At 39.1% G+C, this 21,316-nt stretch overlaps 2 protein-coding genes across 2 annotated transcripts in view; one reads left to right on the top strand and one right to left on the bottom strand.

Annotated features, from left to right (window-relative positions):
• GTF2F2 (general transcription factor IIF subunit 2) overlaps positions 1–21,316 on the bottom strand; it is a 135,148-nt gene that overhangs the window by 59,910 nt on the left and 53,922 nt on the right. The window contains exon 5 of the mRNA XM_052650098.1: positions 3,308–3,389. Coding sequence (XP_052506058.1) covers positions 3,308–3,389 — 82 coding nt within the window. The remainder of the gene's footprint in view (positions 1–3,307; positions 3,390–21,316) is intronic.
• Positions 17,192–17,971, top strand: KCTD4 (potassium channel tetramerization domain containing 4). The gene has a single exon (XM_052650097.1). It carries the CDS (start codon positions 17,192–17,194, stop codon positions 17,969–17,971), a length of 780 nt encoding a protein of 259 aa, XP_052506057.1.

Raw genomic sequence — 21,316 nt, 5'->3', positions numbered from 1 at the left:
CAGATTAAAATTCTTCAGTGCTTCCTTAACAGCAACAGCACACCAAGTCCAAACTTCTTACCACAGCACATAGGACTCTTTAACAAGTTGTCTAACAAGCATAAGAGACTCTTTAATCGTCTCTCCTGCCATTTATTCACTCAACACATATTTCCTGTTTACCTACTACATGTCACGAACTATTCTAGACACTCAGGGTGTATGTTTGTGTACGTACGAATGAACAAAAAGCACGTATACATAAAACAAAAAACAAACCATGGGAGCTTAAACTGCTCTGGGGCAAAGTTGGCAATACATACAGTAAGTAAATTACAATAGGTAATACGTGCTATACACAAGCATAGAGTGGTCAGGGCGGGCCTTATTGACAAGAGACTTGCCAGAGGTGAGGACGCGAGCCATGGAGCTATCTAGAAAAAGCATGCTCCAGGCAGGAAAGACCGTCCGGTGCAGAGGCCTCATATGGAAGTGTGCCTGTGCTCGTGGGCTGTTAGGAGATCAGTGCGGATGGAGCAGATGAGCAAGGGGAGGGAGGGAGCAGGTTCAGATGGGGAGAAGGGGAAGAGAAGGGTGGGCAGGCCATGGAGGTCCCTGCAGACAACTGCAAAGACTTGGGTTTTATTCTGAGTAACATGGGAAGCACTGCAAGTGACAGGTGAGCAAAGGAATGGCACGACTCGACAGGTTTTACAAGAACTTTTCTGGCTACCGTGCTGCCAGCAGACAGCAGTGGGGCAAGGGTAGAAGCAGGAACTCTGCTAGGAGGCTCTGGCTGTGATCCAGGTGAGACACAGAGGCAGATCATGTCAGAAATGATCAGATGGCAGATGTGTAATATTCGGAAGGTACACTCAGGAAGATTTTTCTGACACATTGGATGTGAGGTGGGAGAGAGGAGTCAAAAATGTAACCAGGGCTTCTGGACTAAGAAAATGGGAGGACAGACTTGGCATGAGCTCAGAGCAGGTTTGAGGGGGCGAGACTGGGAGTTCAGTTTTTGACATCTTTGAAACATGTCAACTGGACTTCCCAGCAGGCTTTTGGATATTTAAGTTCAGAGTTCAAAAAAGGGCTGGAGCTTTTTTTTTTTTTTTAAACATTAAAATTTTTTTGGCTGTACTGGGTCCCCACTGTGGTGCCCAGGCTCTTGGTTGCTGTGCGCCAAGTTTTCTCCAGTTGCAGTGTGTGGGGGCTACTCTCTAGGAGCGGTATGAGTGCTTAGCACTGCAGTCTTCTCTTGTTGAGAGCATGGGCTCTAGGGCATGCAGGCTCAGTAACTGCGGTACATGGGTTCAGCTGACTTGTGGCAAGTGGGATCTTAGTTCCCCGGCCAGGGATCAGACCCACGTACCCCACTGTGGCAGGCAGATCCCCAACCACTGAGCCCCCATGCAAGTCCCTAAGGCTGCAGCTTCTGTTTGCTCTGACTGGAAAAAACCCCACATTCCAGGCTTGTAGAACCACACACAGGTCCCTACACGGGTCCCCGAAGTTTCCCCAGGTCTCTGTGTCTGCCTGTCTGTCTGTCTAAAGTGTTCTTGCTCCCATGTTTTCCCACTTGGTCAAAAAAAGTCTCAGCCTTCAAGAGTTATGTCATAGAGCATCTATTTATGAAACTCACATGATTATCATCTCCTGAATTACCCTGTTTCCTTAAGTCACTGACGAAACTGAACTATATGATAGCTGGTCTTTCAGCATACTCCAAAAAGCTGAACAATTTTAATGTCTTCTTTGGTAAGGAAAAAGCAGCCGTTTCATAACACAGCAGGTGACCTGCTTGATCTGATCACCAGAAATCTTTAGAAACTTTTAAAGAAAATTAAGACCACAGAAAAATATTTGGGCAAAGAGCTGAGTAATCAAATTTTGCATTTTCCAAGTTCAGTAGTTATTTGAAGAAGATAAATTCTCAAAAAGACTTGTATTACATAATAAACTTTATAGGCTAAAAACAAAGAGGAACATCTGCCTGTGTTCCAAAGTTATTTACTGTTATAAAAAATTTTCATTTTGATTGTCATCCTTTCCCTTGCCCTGGGGAGGCATTGAAATTAGAAGAGTTATTGGACAAGAAAACTAGTCTCTGTTTCACTCCCAAGAGACAGACATCCTATCTAATTGAGAGGGGTGGGGCAGGGGAGTTTAAAAGATGTGAAATTGAGAGCTGACCCAGTTCAATATCCAGTTCAATATCCAATGAGGATATTCAGAGGGGCTGTGGCTACCTCTTGGAAGTGTGAGCCCAACTACCAGTTCAGTGCAGCTACAACCTTCTAAAATGTAGGCACCATGAGGGCAGAGATTTTCTTTTTTTTGTTCACACTATTTCACATAGTTAAGTACAGGGTAAATTAAAAAATGTGTAATTCAAGACTATATGGGGGACTGAAATACATTCAATATAAACTATAAAACAAGTACAATGCATTTCTTCCAAGTTTAAAAAATTGTTGACTCTTTGAAAGTCACAAAATTTGAAGTACCAAGAATTTGCAATCATAACCTTTAAGTATGAATTACAAAAGGGTAATAACCACGTCCAAAAGTGTGGAGGAGGGACACCAAAGCAAAATCTCTAACCAGGCAATGGTTTATAAAAGTTCTTCGTAGATTAAGAAAAAAGGATGGTACTCTAGCAACTAGTTATACTTGCTTTTTAGTGTATAGTATTTTAAATACACATTCATCATGGGAAAATTATAGCCCTTGAAAATAAAATGGTGCAAAGATCTTGTAACATGTCTTTAGAGAATCAAGATTTACAAGGACAACTAGAAAAAGACATTTAAAAATTTTGATTCCAGGTTATAGTAACAAAGTAGCTTAATACAACCCAAATTAACAGCCTAGGTTCTGAAAGTTCCCTTCCTGAAGAAACTTTTTGAGTTTAGTTTTAATGTAACTGACATTGTATTAGTTTCAGGTATACAAAGTAATGATTCAGTCAAGTGTATACACTGGAAAAGGATCACCATGGTAAGTCTAACTTCCGACAGCAAACATAGATGAAAAAAATTTTTTTTTCTTGCCATGAGATCTTTTGGGATCTCTTCTCTCAGCAACTTTCAAATGTGCAATAAACTATTATTAACTATAGTCAGCATCCTCATGACTTACTTATTTTGTAACTAAAAATTTGTTCTTACTTATTTGATTTTAAAAACAAACAAGCTTTGAAGAAAACACTTGCAACAATAACCACTGTTTTCATGTAGTCAATAGGCAATCTAATATATGTATTTCAATTCTAAAAAAACAAAAAACACACACCAGGTATCATTTTAAAGTTAAAAACACCAACCTCTTTAACCTCATGTAGTTTTCATTGGCAGCAGGTCGGCATTCAGCTCTTTGTACCACTATTCCTTCCAGTGAAAGCTTATCTTGAATGGAAAGAAAAAAATTAACAAATGTATTTAGATAACATTTATCATTTTCAAGACTGTATTTTGACATACTAACCACAGTAACAGTGATCACAATCAAATACAGTCAATAATATATATCAAGGAAAGAAAAGGAACATTTTTAAGTTTATAGTGGTATCACTGATCAGAACAGCAAAAAAACTTATAGTAAAAAACTGGGCTCCTGTCAGGCCCATTTACAGACTGCTGCAGCCCCTTGCCAATAGCAGCTTTTAAACACTTAGCTCTTTCTAAAGAGAGTGGCTTAAAAGGGCATAAAATCAAATAAAAATTTGTAGGGTGTACAGGCTATATCATCTTTGAAGGGTGCACAGAGAAGTAACTTCTGAAAAAGTCTAAAGCACTAAATCAAAGGTATATACATACACGTATTTGAATGTGTGGGTACACACACATATATGTGCAAAAAACAAAATTCTAGAATACACTATGACTAGAACAGCTGGCCTAAAAAATACTGTGAAACTAGCCAGGTTCTTGCTTAGGTTATACAGAATACCAGTTCCGCCTACCAGTTGCTCTAACTTCTATTTTTCAGCAAAATGATTAATATGGGTGTGGCCAAACTAGAGCTTTTAAATGCTATGAGCATTTGTCAAAGTAGAAGGAAAAATTTTCCCACTGTTAGTAAGAATTCTTACGGTGACCCTGATACAATATTCAAGAGAAACAAAAATTAGCACCTACTATTGTGTGCCTACTAGGCACCATGTCACTTTAGATCTCATCTTATTTGATAAGGCATATATGACTGACCCACGATGGCACCAGCCTTAGTGCATTCTGGAAATGGATGACTATGGTTAGGAACAGTTACGGTCCAATCATATTTCTAAGAGAATTCACCCGAGTATCCAGGAGAGATTCAGGAACTCCTTTGGCTCCTCAGCAATGCATTTATGATGTATCTTTTGAGGGCCAATGATCTCATACATTCCACAAACATTAACTAAGTGCCTACCAAGCGAAGGGAACCATCTAGGCACTGCAGAATCGAAGATGGCTGAGGTACAGTACTGTCTTCAAGAAGCACACAGTTTACTGGGCGAGCAGATAAACTGACCAAAACATAAAATGCAGATGGAACCACGCCCACGTGATTTATATGAGAAAAATTTTCTGGACTTTCCTGGTGGTCTTGTGGTTCGAATCCACCTGCCAATGCAGGGGACATCAGTTCGATCCCCGGTCTGGGAAGATTCCACATGCCTCGAGGCAACTAAGCCTGTGTGCCACAGCTATTGAGACCACACGCTCTAGAGGCTTAGTGCCCCAACTGCTGAACCTGAGAGCCGCAGCTGACGAAGCCGTGCTCCATAACAAGAGGAGCCGCCACAAGGACAGGCCCAGGCACTGTAGCTAGAGAGCAGCCCGCACGCAGCAACAGAGATCCAGCATAGCCATATCCATAAATGAGGCCTTCCTCACACCAAAAAGTTTATGGTGACCTTTTAGAATCCTGGAACTCCTTACTACAGCCCCTAAGTACTAACTGCAAACACACAGTAATTCAATAGTTCGATGCAACATAAGCACAAACCTCAAGGTACAGGCTGACAGATGACTGCAAAGAGTGACGATGAGAAGCAAGTCTACCTTATGCCAAAATATGGCAGGAAGGAAACAAGCAGGCTGGAATTATTTTATATTAAATTTAAATTCTGAAAGTAATTTCCTCTTACTAATAAATTTAGGAAGATTAAAATTTGAATTTTCTTAAAGCAAAAACAAATCTTATATTTGAGCATGCCCCTCTACTGAAGCTAAAAGTTCAAGCTAGAACGATTCCTGTCATAACAATCACAAGATTTGGGAACGATTCCAATCTACAGGGCCTTAAATGCATGAGAAAAGCTCACTACTGAAACATAAATTAATCCTTTTTAAAAAATGAAATAAATCTAGAATACTGTCTCCAAAGATAATTTAGTTACATACCCATGTATTTACTAATGCTGAATACTAAAAAGCTACCTTTCAATACCACCTGTGAATGTTCCACATTTATTTAGCAGTACCTACTCCTGGGCGGGGGCTTTCCTGGTAGCTCAGCTGGTGAAGAATCTGCCTGCAAAGCAGGAGACCCTGGTTCAGAAGATCCCCTGGAAAAGGGAAAGGCTACCCACTCCAGTATTCTTGCCTGGAGAATCCCCATGGACAGAGGGGCCTGGCGGGCTACAGTCCATGGGGCAGCAAAGAGTCGGAAGGGACTGAGCAACTATGCACAGCACAGCACTCTTGGGTGGACAGGGTGAACTTAAATTTTTATTTAAAAGCTTCTGCTGAAGACGTTTCATAATTATAATACCTGAAAGAGTGTCAGGCATCTAAAACAGGTACCCGCTTTCACCTGGCCCCCACTCATCATCACTCTTCTCCAACAAGGTCACTCAAAGCAGGAAGATTCACTTCCCCAAACCATGACTTCCTGTCCATCATATTCTCTTTTCAAATCTAAACTAGCTTCTCATGTGAAAGGAAAGGTCTTCATCAGCAGCAATGAAAATGTCCATCAACTGGCTGCTCTTAAATAAGGCCACATCTCTGTTCACTTTTTGCCCTTTTCCCGCTCTTCCAAATAAAATTTAAAAAAATAATAATAATTTACTTATAATACAGCCCCCTAAGCAAGATATAAAACCATCACACACTTTTAAAACCTCACAGGAACATGCTTTCTTTTTTTTTTTTCCACTAAACTGTGCTGCTTCTCTAAAACACTGCTTAAGATTTCACGGGAAAGCTATTATATATTACATTTTAAGACAGCTGAAAGCACTCACTTGCACACCACTGCTGTTAATTACAGATCATATTCATTAATACAGGAACCCTGACTTAACACTACTTTGCTGGCTCAGTTTGAAAGACTGTAGATACTTGAAAAATGAGGTTTTTTTTCATATATTTGTCAAATATTTACTGAGTGACTTTTATGTAAAAGATAATGCAAACAGATCAGGAATAACACAGAAATATGAAAGTTGGCTCCTGCCCTCAAGGAGCAGAGTCTAGTGCAGCCATTCACAAATGTGAGGATCCAAAAGAACTTTTTATGTGGATTTTATCTATTGATATTGACTAGAAATGAAAACTGAAAAATGCTTAGGAAATCAGAGTGAAAAAGGCAAAAACGCTTGATATCATTAGGAAAATGGTTCTGATTTCCAGGGACCCGCCCTCCACCCAGTGGCTTCCAGATTACTTTCTGGGAGCTCGCTGGAATGAGACAGGTATATAAACTACTCTAACACACTGGGAGCACTTCTGCTAGGCCTCCACTTAACCCACTTCTAGATTACCAAGGCTCTCAATCTCCCTCATAAATACGGTGACAGATGCCCGGAGCTTGCGATACACTAGTGGGTAGTAGGTTAATCTCTATTATTCCCACACACTTCTGCTCAAGCTATGCTAGAACTTGTTTATGCTAGTTTTACTGTTAGTAATTAAGCAATTCGATTATATATTATATAATCCTATTAATTATGAGTATGAGGGAGGGAGACTTTCTATGAAAACTAAGTTTAATGCTTTGTAAGATGGGCTGCCCTGGTGGCTCAGTGATAAAGAATCTGCCAGCAATGCAGGAGGGGCGGATTTGATCCTGGGTCAGGAAGATCTCCTGCAGAAGAAAATGGCAACCCACTTCAGTATTCTTGCCTGGAGAAACCCATGGACAGAGAAGTCCGGCAGGCTACAGTCCATGGGGTCGCAAAGAGTCGGACACGACTGAGCAACTAAAGAACAGCAAGATGTGATATAAAGGTAAGTTGCTAAAAACCTGTCAAATTAGGTACTGGAGGGACAACTAGAGACCAGAAGAGAAACAAAAGTCTCGAAGGATTCTACAACTGTACTGTCTCACTGTGTCTAAAGTCTTGCTCCTTTTTCAAGAAACCAAAATTAAAAATCTAAGCTAAATTATGGGTTTACTCTCCACAAGAAAGAGAGATCAGATCAAAGGCCTTGTCCTCCATGCACACTGGTGACTAAATGTGCATTTGTGGGCCTTACAGTGTTTAAGGCATTAAGAATACATTCTGTTATCATTTCATGATTCCCGACCTTCTAATTTAACTACTGGAAGGACGACTGGTCCTTCCATAGAGGCTGTGGGATTCTACTGTACTAAGTAGAATTTATTATGGTTCAGGAGGGTTATCTTTCTTAGGCCTGGCCGTTTGTCAAACTTTTCTTTAGATTCTGGGAACTATTCCAGAACCTCTTTTAAATTTTCTCACCTCCCCCGCTTCTTGAGCTAGACTGGTTTGCTTACTGGTTTCTGCTCCTTGCAGCCCAAAGAATGGTATTTTATTGATCTATATACTGCCACCTAGTTTCAGAAAAAAGTTATGAGAAAGTATTAAAGGCTAAGTTACACAAAGTGCATTCTTATAACAAGAATGGAAGCATCCCAGTTCTAAATCTGTCACTAAACAGTGGAGTTACTTTGGAGAAGTTACTTCACATCTCTGGGTCTCAGCATCCATATGCATAAGGAAGTCACTGGGATCTCTTCCAATTCTCTTTCACTAAAATTAACAAAACAAAACTGGCCCTTCCCTCCAACTGGGGATGTTTTATTGTTTCATCAATATCTATTTTGTTTGCCCTAATACTTTCTAAAAGACCTAGATATAATTAAATTTTCTTTGAGCAGGAATTAGAGAAAAATGCTTTCTGGGAATGACAAAGAGAAAATGCTGAGAAGGTGTCCAGGACTTGAAAACACACAGCCTTCTTTTCTAAGCTGGACCTTCCTACTATCTCAACTTGACATACACTACTGTGTGATGACGGAGAAGGAAATGGCAACCTACTCCAGTACTCCTGCCTGGAGAATCCCACAGACAGAGGAGCCCGGCGGGCTATCGTCCATGGGGTCGCAGGGTCGACACGAATGAGCGACTCACACACACACACACAGGATGATGCAGAACCCAGCAGAAGCAACTGACGGGCACTTTTTACAAGTTAAGGGCCTGGCCGGTCTAAACAAGCTAAAGTGACAGGTAAGCAGGAAGGGTGCCTATTAACATTGGCATGTAAGTAATGAGAGCTGTGTGTTAAGCAGACGCTGGGCATCAGGAAGTTACAGGCATTCATTTCCACGAGACCACTCTGGATCCAGTTCAACATGGAGGCCTTTAAGAGCACTGCCAACTCAAGTTAAAATACAGATAAGGTTAGAGTCAAGATTCTGGGCTAAACCTTGAGGCCTTGAAGCTACTTCCCTGATTCTTCTTTACCTCACACCCGTGTCTGTCTTCTCTGGAAAAGGACTAAAGAAACAGTATTTCAAGAGATCAAGAGCATTTAAAAGGTAAACCATTGTTTAATATTCCTGCTAGTCTCCACTGTTCTCATTTAAAATCTTTTTCTAGCAGTTTCTGCCTGTGGTTAGGATAAGGCCTATTAATACAAGCTATTTGGCATCTTAACAAACCAGTTGGGCAAAGTTGCGATCCCTGTATTATTAAGAAGGTGTTTCTAATTGTATTCAAATTTGTGAATTGATGTTCTGACCTATTTAATATTCAGGAATTTTAGGAATAAAAGATCATACTCAGATTTCAGTAAGCCTACAGAGTCAGATTGTATTAATTACTTCAAAAGCAACAAAATGAGCAGCCATTTAAGTATTCCCCCGAATTATGTTATATAGTGTTTTCCTGTAATAATATTCAAAGTACAAACAAGCCTGAATAGCTGGGAAGTCCCAGTTTTAAATCAAATACTGAAACCATAATCTGAGGATTAGATTTAGGGTTAGAAAACATCTCAGTTTCCTCATTCACAGGACTGCTCTTCAACTGCTCCCCTCTGGACTGGGAGAAAGAAGGTTTCTGTACATTCCTATACAGTTCAGTTCAGTTCATTCCTATACAAGGGATGTTGTAATGCTCACCGAAGAGTATCTGTGAATGACAAGACTGGCTGCCCAGCAGAAGAAAGAAAAGTGTGACCTGAGGTACAAAATCAAAGACAGACGATTTAAATGTACAAAGGAGTCTGGACTGCTCTGTGGGTCTACAGAAGCCATAACAAACTTTTGATCAAAGAAATAACTTAGTGAACAACATTTTAAAAATAAACATTTGTGTTTTAATGTTTATGAAGCAAGTTCACAAGTTATTTTTCCTCCTGCACTTCACAGTAAGTCTCTTTTTTTGCTTATTATACATAATTAATTTACACAATATGTATAATTATATATATATAATTAATCAGTATAAATTCTCAAATACAGACATGGGTATGATATATACAAATAGACATGACCTCTAACCTAAAAGCAGGTTTCAAGAATAAGAGGTTAAATAAAAGCCAGAAATAAAACTTTCATTTGAAAAAATGAAGTAATACTGTTTTATAATAATAAATGAAAAAGAAAACCATAGTACTAAAATAGTCTGCTTTAGTAAAACCTTCATCAAAAGGTGCTATCCACTGGCACTAGAAATTAGAGAGAATTCAAGAACAATAGCAACCATGATTATATGAAGAGAAAAACAAATCCTTCCAGGAAAGATTAAGTCTCCAGGAGAAAAGGCTTTGACCACAGGGCTGCATAGGTAAATAGTGCCAAACATGGTGCAAGGTGTGCTGAGAGGTACCAGAGAAGAAAAATACAGACCCCTGTACTTAAGAAAGCCTGTAGTCTAGCTGAGATACAACATTAGCAAAATACTTAAGAGACAATCTGATGACACCTTTTTTCATCACTGACTATGAGTCAAGTTTCATGAAATTTCATCCTCAATAACCCCAGTTCTCTTCACCATGTTTAGTAACAGTACTAATACCACACAGTAGTTTAGTTCTTTACAAATTTCAAGATACTTTAATAGGAAGTGATCCTTGTAACTACAGAGTAGAAATTACGCCCTCATCATTAAGAACTCCTCTGAGGTAAGTTCACTTTCCTGAGCTCACCAATTTCCTGAATATAGTAGTTCTTCAATTCTGCTTGGTCCTAAGAATCACCTGGGGGAGCTTTTTAAAAACTACAGGGTCCACTCTCGGAGACTCTACCTTAATTGCATTGTGTGGGCCAGAGGTGTTGTTACACGGTCACTAGGCAACTCTAATATGCAGCAGGCAGGGCTGGGGACGGCGCCCTGATACTCTCTCCTCCTCTCTCCCAACACCTTCTCCCCCTGTCTCTCTGGTAACTGAATTTTCTGCTGGTGTGTGGACAACAGCTTGCAGAATTGCTCAAATATGCCATCAAATCTAAGATGCCATCAATTGTAATGTTCACCATTACCTTATGTGCCACCAAGAAAGACAAAAGACTACCATGAAAATTTTACAAGTCAATGATTTTAAGACACACCCCGATTACAGAAATGTGAGACGTAGAAAAGTGTGCCATATGATAGAGTTCTCCATCCCAGACTTACAATCACTCTACTCCATGTCCTCCTGTGAACCATCCTATCCTATCCTGTTGGTTCAGGCCCCCACCTCCCCACCCCTTCACCCCTCGACCATCTCATCACTAAAGACACAGGATAATCTAAAGAGAAGATGGTAACACAAGGGACAGTGCTAACGGATAGCATTTGGGGGCAGAGACTCTTTTGGTCCCTGATTTCATAGCAAAATTCACTTTACAATTTTTCAAAGTCATACCCCTCATTTTGAGATTGTAGACAATGATTATTAACTTAAAACATCTCCTTCTGAAAGAGAAGGCAAAATTCTGTTTTGCCAAATAGCACTATAAAAATGAGTTCTCTACAATAATATAATTTTGGTGTTCATTTGATGGCTCATAGAAGCACTTTGCTCATCTAGTTACAATAAAATTTTCCAGTGAATAATAATGCATAGTCTGCACTTCAAAAAAAAAAAAAAGAGCACACTCATTTTAAAAACTCAAATGACTTTTGCTTACAGAATTATAAAACACAGGTTTCCCCGCAACACTCATCTCCCAAAGTACATTTTAAATATGAATTAGCATGATTTGTAAAGTGTTTTCAAGATTACCTCTGTAATGAAAAGCAAAGAAACAGCGGAGTGGAATTTTGTCAGAACTTCTCCTTTGGTCATTTTTATGTGTGCTCCTTTTGACACAAAGCGCTTTAATCTTTTCTACACTCCTCAAGTGGGGTTTAAAAATCTGCTGAAGCAGCAAAGTCCCCTGGGCTTCTTGGAAGACTCAGTTCAACGCTGTAAAACACTTACAAGCTTATTCCTCCAAATGGAATTACACATGCACATCACCATTCTTCCAGAAGCTATCGTGAACGAGGCCTAGGAGGACTTGACACTGCACAGCTGGTGAGATACTGTGGTCAGTCAGCTCTACAAGGTGGGTGAGACAGTACCTGTGCTGATGAAGCCCAGTACCAGACAACACCTAATGCAGAAAACTTTCATATTTCGAAACAAAACTAAAGTTTTGGCATTTAAACAGAATTAGGTTAACACAGAAGAATCCGTGATTCTTAAACTATGTTAATACGTAACACTGCCTCCTTTACTTCTATTTCTCAACACCAAAAAGAAACAAAAGTAACAAAATTATAGCTGAGTATCAAAATGAGTATTTCTCACATTCAGTGCTATTAACAGGAGGCTATGAAAAATAAGAAACGCATACATTAAAAAAAAAAACCCAAAACTCTGCTTGTGAAAGGTATAGGAAGGTCAAGCCAAAAAGTAATCAGAGGACATGAAAGTCAGATGGCCAAAGGTTAGCCAGATTTTGGAAAATGAACAAATAAAGATATCACTGCAGATCAAGTAGATGGGTATCAAATTCAAGTGAAGAAGAAAGACCCAGATTAATAAGTCTCAAAAAATACAGAGAAGTTCAGAGCCGAGACACAGTGACAGGTTTCAGTAAAAATTAACAGCTCCTGCTCTTTCTGTAGTTGGCTTCACTTTCTTAGTGCAGCAACAAGGAATCATCTTTTTTAAAAAAAAAAAAAGAAAAGAAAAGAAAAAAAAAAGGAATTAATGCATGCAGGTAAAAATAACCAAAAAGATTTGGTAGAGGCTGAGAATGAAGAACCAGAAACCCCATGTTTTTAATAAAGGCAGTTTCATCCCTTTTCCTTGAAAAGGACTGTCTGAATTTCATAAAAGAGTGATCTGTTGAGTCTAGGGGAATTACCATATCTTTTATCTTCTAACCAAGAGAGAGATCTTCTTGGTAAGGTTCTACTTCCTTATGGCAAGACAATATCTCTGGCATATTCTGTGTCAATCACGTTGCTGACAATGACCTCATTTCCCATCAAGAGTTGGCAGATAAGAATTCCCATTGGCCTGGAATAAGTTCTGCCTAATGCAGGCAGTGGAAGATTGGCATCACCATACAGCAGAAAGATTTTGCTAAAAATTGGCTAGGCACTGGGCCTAACCAATGAATATACTCGGAACAAGAACCTTTCAGTGACATTGTTTAAGTCCTCCAAGCTGGCTATCACCAACAGGAACACAAATTAGCAACGCTGGTGATTGAGGATACGGAGAAAAGGAGACCTCATACACTGTTGGGGTAGGTGAACTGGTGCAGCCACTGTGGAAAACAGTATGGAGGTTTCTCAAAAACTAGAAACAGAGCTACTGTACGAATCAGCAATTCCACTTCTGAGTATATATTCAGAGATAATTCTACTTTGAAAAGCTATATACAAGGACCCCAATACTCACAGCAGCATTATTTACAATTGTGAAGGTATGGAAACCTTCACAAGCTAAGGGTCCATCTCCAGATGAATGGTTAGAGAAGATGTGGTTTGTGTATGTATACATTCGCACAATGGAATACTACTCAGCCATAAAAAAGAATGGAACATTGCCACGTACAACATGGACAGACTCACAACTCAGGACGGACTTATGCTAAGTGAAACAGGTCAGACAGAAACAGACAAATACTGTATGACATCACTTGTATGTGAAATCTAAAAACAAAAGCCAGATAACACTAAGTGCTGGAGAAAATGCGGGGAAACAGGAACCCACAGGCATCGCTGGTGCAAGAGTGCACTGTTAGAGCGCACCTTGGGAGTCATCTGGGAGTGCCAAGCGAAACTGAATGTGCCCAGCAAGCTCTCCCCTGGGTATCTACCACACAAGTTTCCACAGATACCTGTAAGAGGACATGCTTTAAACTGTTCACCACAGCAAGGGACTGAGGCAGCCTGGGGGTCCATCACCAAGGAATCAAAAACAACATTCACTGAGTGTCTAGGTGTGAAATACTCCAGAGGTGGTGAAATATGTATATACTAGAGCAACCTGAACTAATGCAAAAAACAGAGCTGAATGAAGGAAAAACAGAAATATAGATGCACGTGAGAAAATACATCTTCAAAGGTGACTAAACTGTGTCAAACTTTATATGTGTGATTACAGATGTCTATGAGAGACACTTAAAAAAAAACAAACATCTTTCTGCCTGCAAAGCATATGAAATCTTCAAGTCTAGTGGTCAAGTGGATTCAAACAAGCTCATCTTTCCTGTGTAGGTTAAGCCCTTCTGCTTAAACAATTAACTGATTACTTCCAGTCTGGATCTGCAGTGAGGCAGAGAAACATGGTCACACAAACCCATGGATGTCCACCTCGGAATAGTTACCGAAGCACCATTTTTACAGTTTTCGGGCTGTGTGGACTTGACTGACATGACTCTCCCCACCCTCCAGCCCGCAAAGTAAGTAAATATAAGCTTAGAAAGAAAAAGACAACCTGGCTTTCTCCTCGGAAGCACACGCACCGTACCAGCGGCAATGAGCAACAAAAGCCCTGTGATTAATGTAAACTGCAATCATCTTGCTTTGATGCGAATGGAGTGGAGCAACGCAGAGAAGGCGGGGTCTCCTGGGTACCATTTTTCTTTCTTAAGACTGCAAGTTGGGAGCAACAGGACTTAAAAAAAAAAAAAAAAAAGTCCTATAGATTCTTATTAGCTTCCAGCGAGGCACTAAGACAAGCCTTCTGTTACACTACTGTAGCCTGGCCACGGGTGGCAAACACATCTTACATGTCAGGTTTGCAGAAGCTAAGAACGTCAGAGTGAAGTCTAGAGTGAGAAAGGGCAGTCAAGGGTTAGAGGCACACGATACGGTGGTTCACGGTCAAAGGAAGGAAAAAAGACACATACCAGTAGGTTTGAAAATCAGAAAGCAGAAGTGAGCGAGTCAGCAGGTGTAAGGCGGCCCTGGGGGTGACGGCTGAAGGGGTCAGCGTGGTGCCTCAGGTCCCCACCCCTCGAGGCCCAGCCTCTAGCAGCACTAGCCCCAGGGCTCCCCCAGGAAGGCGTCGGTAAACGGGCCAAAGCGAGTAAAATGCAGCAGTCCAAGGCTTACACAGAATCCAACTATCTCACTTTATTTTACCATTCAAAGAAAGCGTGAGCACAGCCGCCACCACTATCCTACAGCTGCCTTCTACTGATTCTGGTGTCCCATGTGCATTGTAAACAACTGTTTGGTTGGGACCTATAGAACAAAAGTCAAATTAACCTAAGAATTTTTTTGAATGAGAAAGACTGGTTTCGGAAGCTTCACTGAAGCCTTCTCAATGGGCCTTACAGATGCTAAGAAAAGCAATTAAGAATATCCACAAAAAACTTGGAAAAAAACAAAGAAGGTCTACCAATTACTCCAATAAGGCAAAGTTTTTTTCTTTCTTTTAAAAAAAAGGGATTACCACAAATGACTTTTTGAGGATTCTTTGGACTGGGATAGGTAGAACAGACGTTTATATGACTGAAACGGACTGCTACACTACCTGGGGTGGGCTTCCCTCACGGCTCAGTCGGTTGAAGAATCTGCCTGCAATGCAGGAGACCCGGGTCTGAATCCTGGGTCAGGAAGACTCCCTGGAGAAGGAAATGGCAACCCACTCCTGTATTCTTGCCTGGAGAATCCAGGCAATGGACAGAGGAGCCTGGCAGGCTACAGCACATGGGGTTGCAAGAGCTGGACATGAGTTAGTGACTAAACCATCATAAACTTCACTAAAAGAGGACTATACCTGTAAGCGGAACTGGCACGCCTTTGCTGGTTGTGCTATTCCGTGCTTGCTACTCAGATACATTTACTACTAAGAAAAGAACTCCCACCCCCCGCCCCAAACCTATTCCATATTTCAGAAAAAGTCATATCCATAGGTAAGACTTGATTCCCAAACCACAAAATCAACACACATGAAATTGTCAGAATATACCAGTAAACTTTTCTTAAATGATGCGGTGCTGAGAGGAAGCTTTAGTCTAAATTCTCTAGGCCAGAATCCTGGAGTGAGTAGCCTTTCCCTTCTCCAGGGGATCTTCCCAATCCGGGGATCTTCCCAATCCAGGGATCGAACCCAGGTCTCCCACATTGCAGGTGGATTCTTTACCAGCTGAGCCACTTCTATCAAAGCTGAAAAATTTTAAATACCTTTAATGTAATAAAAATGTAAATAAATTTGACCAAATCTGAAGTCTAATTCTGTAGTTCCTCAGAATAATTTAGCAGGTAGATCAGCCAAATAATAGTGTACTGGGGACCATGTTCACACTTCTTACCACTGGGTCTTTAAACTCAAGAAATGAAAACTCAGATCCCTAAAATGTTTTAGAAAGCAATTTACGAGGGAAGAAGGAAAAAAAAGAAAGGGAGGGGAAAACACCATACTCACATTATTAGAGCTCAAAAAAAAAAAAAAAGGCAACAGGCTTTGGTCTTTTCTCTCCCTTTTTGTGAACGCTGGGGGTGGGGGTGGGGGTGGGGAACAGCAGCAGCAGAAGAAACCCAACTAATCTGGCCCATGACATTATTTTATAGCAGTTATTTTGAATCTGTCTGTCTCTTATCTTCTCGAGGGAGCACTCGTTCGTGTGCACACACACAAACACATAAACACACAGACACACGGTTACAGCATTTTCCACAGCAATCCAAGTCTTTGTTCAGTATGTTTAGGGTGAAACAAGCTCATGAATTTTCCATAGGAAATCTTAACCAAAAAAAAAAAAAAAACCACTGTAAAGCCTGTATATTTGACTTTTTTTTACTTGTAGGGTAAAAAGCCAAAATAACAGAATCTTTTGCTGAAAGACATGAAGAAAATTTCCTCACTTACTGATTCCCCAAATCAGAATCACATGCAAATCCAATTAACTTAAGTACAATGTCACAAATAACGGGTTTAAGTATTCTCATTTGTGTTTCTAAAATGACACCACCACTGTGAAATGTGTGACCTTTTACAGGAGAGAAAATTCTATACACCTAGGTCCTTTCTCTTTGGGTTTCCTACTTACAATTTACTTTAAAATATGACAGCAATTCCCCATATATTATTCTCTGAAAGGTGACAGTATTGTTCAATATTAAGCCTGCCTGTTTAACAACTTAATTTTGACACTGAGAAGTGAATAAAAATTCACACTTAGCTGGAGAATTAAATATACATAACTGCTTAACTGCCCATTGGAAATTCAATTCACTGAGTAACTTTTATTTATGTCTAAGAATATCTATGAAAACCTTTTCACAGCAGGTTCCTTCCCTGATACGGTTAAATGCAAATTATCTTTTTTCCCTCTTACTCCAGAAAGCTCCTGCATACATAGCTGATACGCCACCTACTGCAAAACCGAGCTGACAGCGCAGGCGATGCTGCCAGCATTTCCATTCCATCACCAGGCTGGGGCTGAATAAAGGCGTGTTTGTGTGGTAGTGTTTCTTTTTTAAAAATCTCAACGCCAAGAAGAACAAGCTGAAATAGCGTGTTCAAAAATGGAGCGTAAAATAAACAGAAGAGAAAAAGAAAAGGACTATGAAGGGAAACACAACAGCCTGGAAGATGCTGACCAGGGAAAGAACTGCAAATCCACTCTGATGACCCTCAACGTTGGTGGATACTTATACATCACTCAGAAACAAACACTGACCAAGTACCCAGACACTTTCCTTGAAGGTATAGTCAATGGAAAAATTCTCTGCCCGTTTGATGCCGATGGTCATTATTTCATAGACAGGGATGGGCTCCTCTTCAGGCACGTTCTAAACTTCCTACGAAATGGAGAACTTCTACTGCCCGAAGGGTTTCGAGAAAATCAACTTCTTGCACAAGAAGCAGAATTCTTTCAGCTCAAGGGACTGGCGGAGGAAGTGAAGTCCAGGTGGGAAAAAGAACAGCTGACACCCAGGGAGACCACTTTCTTGGAAATAACAGATAACCATGATCGCTCACAGGGACTGAGAATCTTCTGTAATGCTCCGGATTTCATATCAAAAATAAAATCTCGCATTGTCCTGGTGTCCAAAAGCAGGCTGGATGGCTTTCCTGAGGAGTTTTCTATATCGTCAAATATCATTCAATTTAAATACTTCATAAAGTCTGAAAATGGCACTCGACTTGTACTGAAGGAAGACAACACCTTTGTCTGCACCTTGGAAACTCTTAAGTTTGAGGCCATAATGATGGCCTTAAAGTGTGGTTTTAGACTGCTGACAAGCCTGGACTGCTCCAAAGGGTCAATTGTTCACAGCGATGCACTTCATTTTATCAAGTAATTACCTGTGTCATGAACAAAGGCAACAAGCATGCAGCCAGCAAGCTTCGGAAAACCTCGGCATCAAAGGCATCCCAAATAACGTGCCCAACTAGCTCTGTCCTCAGAGTCCTGCTGCTAATCAATTACTGTGAGCTAACGGTATGTAAATTCTATCGCTAAAGATGTCCTTCTCTAGGGTGTTCCTGCTAATCAAATGTACACTTAAAGTGAAAACAGTGATCTTCTACATACTGTAAATAAAGACGGAATGCTTTTGCTATTTGTTTATTTTTCCTTAAGCTATCTTTCAATCAGAATGTCTTGGGTACTTGTACAATGAACAGGCATGTATACTGTCATTCTTTTAAAGAAAGGATAATAAAATATTTTAAGGGACTATGAGACTTTAAATCCTTTCTACTCATGGCAAAAATCTACGAAGAAGCTGAACTGATAAAATTAACCATTGAGAGCAAGAGAGATGTGCAGGTCTACTAACACAGAGCTGTGGTGAAAGCAAAATGAGACTGTAAGCATCAAAGCTATGGATTTAATGCTTGATGGCAGGCACCAAAAGCTTGTTCATCGTTTCTGTATTTCATACTAGAATTATAGCTGGATTGATATACTGTGGAAAATTCCTAGAAAACTGCTTGATGACAATAAAAAAAATGAAAGCATGACTAACTTCTTTGCTTATAGTTAATAATTATAGTAAAAAGTTTCCTGTGTCACTTTTAAAACAAATATGCCTTTTAATGACTTCATACCATATTATGCACTGATGCAGTCAACTGGCAGGCTGCAGGCTATAGTAAACCTGGCTGGATTTGCAAGTGACAAAAATCAGCCAATTCATCTCTTTGCAGACTGAACTCCAATACAGCATGGGTAACTTATTCTCAACAGAGTATATGGTATTAGAATAATGAACAGAGTTCATTTTCAGAATTATCCTAAATATCTCATCTTTCAAGCTCAAAAATAACACATGAGTAACACTAAACATTATTCCTATGAAAGAAGTTTACTGATTCTTCTCAGTACCTCTTTTGATGGTAAATCTCAGGCTCAGTGAGTTTGTAGTCATTTCTTTAGTTCATGCTAAACAAGAGGTTATTTTTTAAAATTAGGTTTTATGTATGGCTATCTCAATTAAATAATCAAGAAAGTTAGCTTTAAAGGTGAGAACATTTTTTGCTCGCAAAGAACAGCTAAATCATTTATTTCTATGCCACTTATTTTCTTTGACTTCTAAGTACAAATAACATCTTAATTCACCCCTTTAAAATTTAACCATTAAACCTGGTCATTAAATCTTGACTTTAATAAACTTTAACAAAATATTTCTGAAAATCTTAACTGAGATTACAGAAGTTAGCATCTATGCAAAAAGTTTGTTTACACATAAAAACTTAGGAGAGCTAATATTCACTCAGAACTATAACTGACTTCCCATTACAACATCTAAGGTAATATAAAACTTGGCTGTACATACTAAAAGAAATATTTTAAAACTTACTGTACAAAAAAGTCTTTTAAAACTCCATGTTAAAAACAAAAATCTCTACATCAACTGCATAATTTTCTTTCTGTATAACAAGAAAAAAAGTTTATAACATCAAATTATCCCTTATGTACTTAAAAACAGCTTAATCAGGATTCAAAAGAACTGTGAAAACAGACGAAAAAATACTAAAATCTGTTTTATCAGTCACTATAATTGAACTATCTACATATCTCTCCAGCTTATGAGTTGACTTTTCCTTGGCATTTGGACTTTGTAATATTAAAAAAAAAAACAAAAACAACACGGTAATGATTTAATGTCAAAGTAAGATTTTCTCTAACAAGGTTTCATTTCAGATAATAAAAATAGCCCTGACACATCTTTTTACAGGAGATATAGTTTGTACAAATCTCCTGAGAAGTATTATAAGTGACGCTTTTGCATCAGTTCGCAAAAAATTTAACTGTTATAACAAAATTTTACTGATGGAAACCATTACTTTAGGAAATCTGCCACTGATTTTTCGAACATTTCTAAAAAACCATTTCTGAAATGCATTTAATTCCTCCTTAAGCTTTATCATAATATCCTAAAACATTTAGTAATCTAGAAGGAAATAAGGCTAGATTGATCACTCTTGCAGAAATTTTCATAAATATATCTTCAAAATCACTTGCACTGGTATTTATATATTCAAGTGTCTGCATATTGTAAAGTGCACATGAAATACCTAGTTTTTAAAATTTTTATTGAAATATTGGTGATTTACAATGTGGGATTAGTTTCAGGTGTACAGCAATGGAAATGCCTAGTGTTTAAACTTTACTACTTTAAAAAATACTGAGAAATACTTCCCGTTCAAAAGACTCAAGAAATTGTACAAAATGTCTACTATAAGTCAGAGTGAAGTTGTCAGAACATTTTTGTTTGCGCTCAATGACGAACTTCCTCAAATCTTCTCTCATATTGTTCCAAAGAATAAATCACAAAGTGACTCTATCTTCTTTTTCAGAAGAAAGGTAATAAGAAAACAGGTTACTGCACTTGCCACATGCCTAATATATATATGTGTGTATTTGGAATTATACCACATGGTGATTCTAGCATTACCCTTAAAATATAAAAAACAAACACACAGCTTAAGGTATACTGTATTTCTAAAATGTGTATGGGAGTGTGCAGAACAAAGGGAAATGCTTACACAACTCAAATGATACAGAAATGATGACTACTGTCTCAGACTGAAGATCATGATACTAATTAAAGCTTGTTTTTTTTCTTTTAAAGGAAAGTACTTATATTTGAAGTGCTATTTTTAAGATGTTAAAAGGTAACATTAGTGTTTTATCACATGCCAGGTACCATTCTATGAACACGTATTATCTCAATTAATCCTTACAATAACCCTAAGAAAGATAAAGAAAGAGACTTCGAGGGCTAAGGGACCTGCTAAGATCCTACAGTTACTGAGAGATCAAGGTGGAACCCGTATTTGAAACCTAGTTATACCAGCTCCAGAGACAGCAGGAACTATGCTTTTGCAGGCCACTTATCTCTGTAACACCTAGACCTGGCATAGAGCAGGCATTCATGAAATACATGCTAAACAAAGAATACCAAAATAGAGGTTTGCCTTGCTTGGTAAAACCTCACGATGCAGGTATTCTTAAAACGTTGAGTGATAAACTGGATTTTGGTAAAGCAAATAATATTTTAAATGTCATGTCGTGTCATTTAAAGAACATGAGATGAATCATCTCACAAGAATAAAGAATATCCCAAATTTGTATATTGGCAAATCGAGATTTTCACATGTCAGGTTTGCTGAAAAGGGGGGTTACTTTTTATGGCTTA

Source organism: Budorcas taxicolor, chromosome 12 (assembly GCF_023091745.1).
Source record: "Budorcas taxicolor isolate Tak-1 chromosome 12, Takin1.1, whole genome shotgun sequence".
NCBI lineage: Eukaryota > Metazoa > Chordata > Mammalia > Artiodactyla > Bovidae > Budorcas > Budorcas taxicolor.
This window is presented reverse-complemented; position numbering and strand designations above follow the sequence as displayed.

Excerpts from the sequence above, each read along its gene's own strand:
- KCTD4 (XM_052650097.1), top strand. The coding sequence starts at position 17,192 with ATGGAGCGTAAAATAAACAGAAGAGAAAAAGAAAAGGACTATGAAGGG.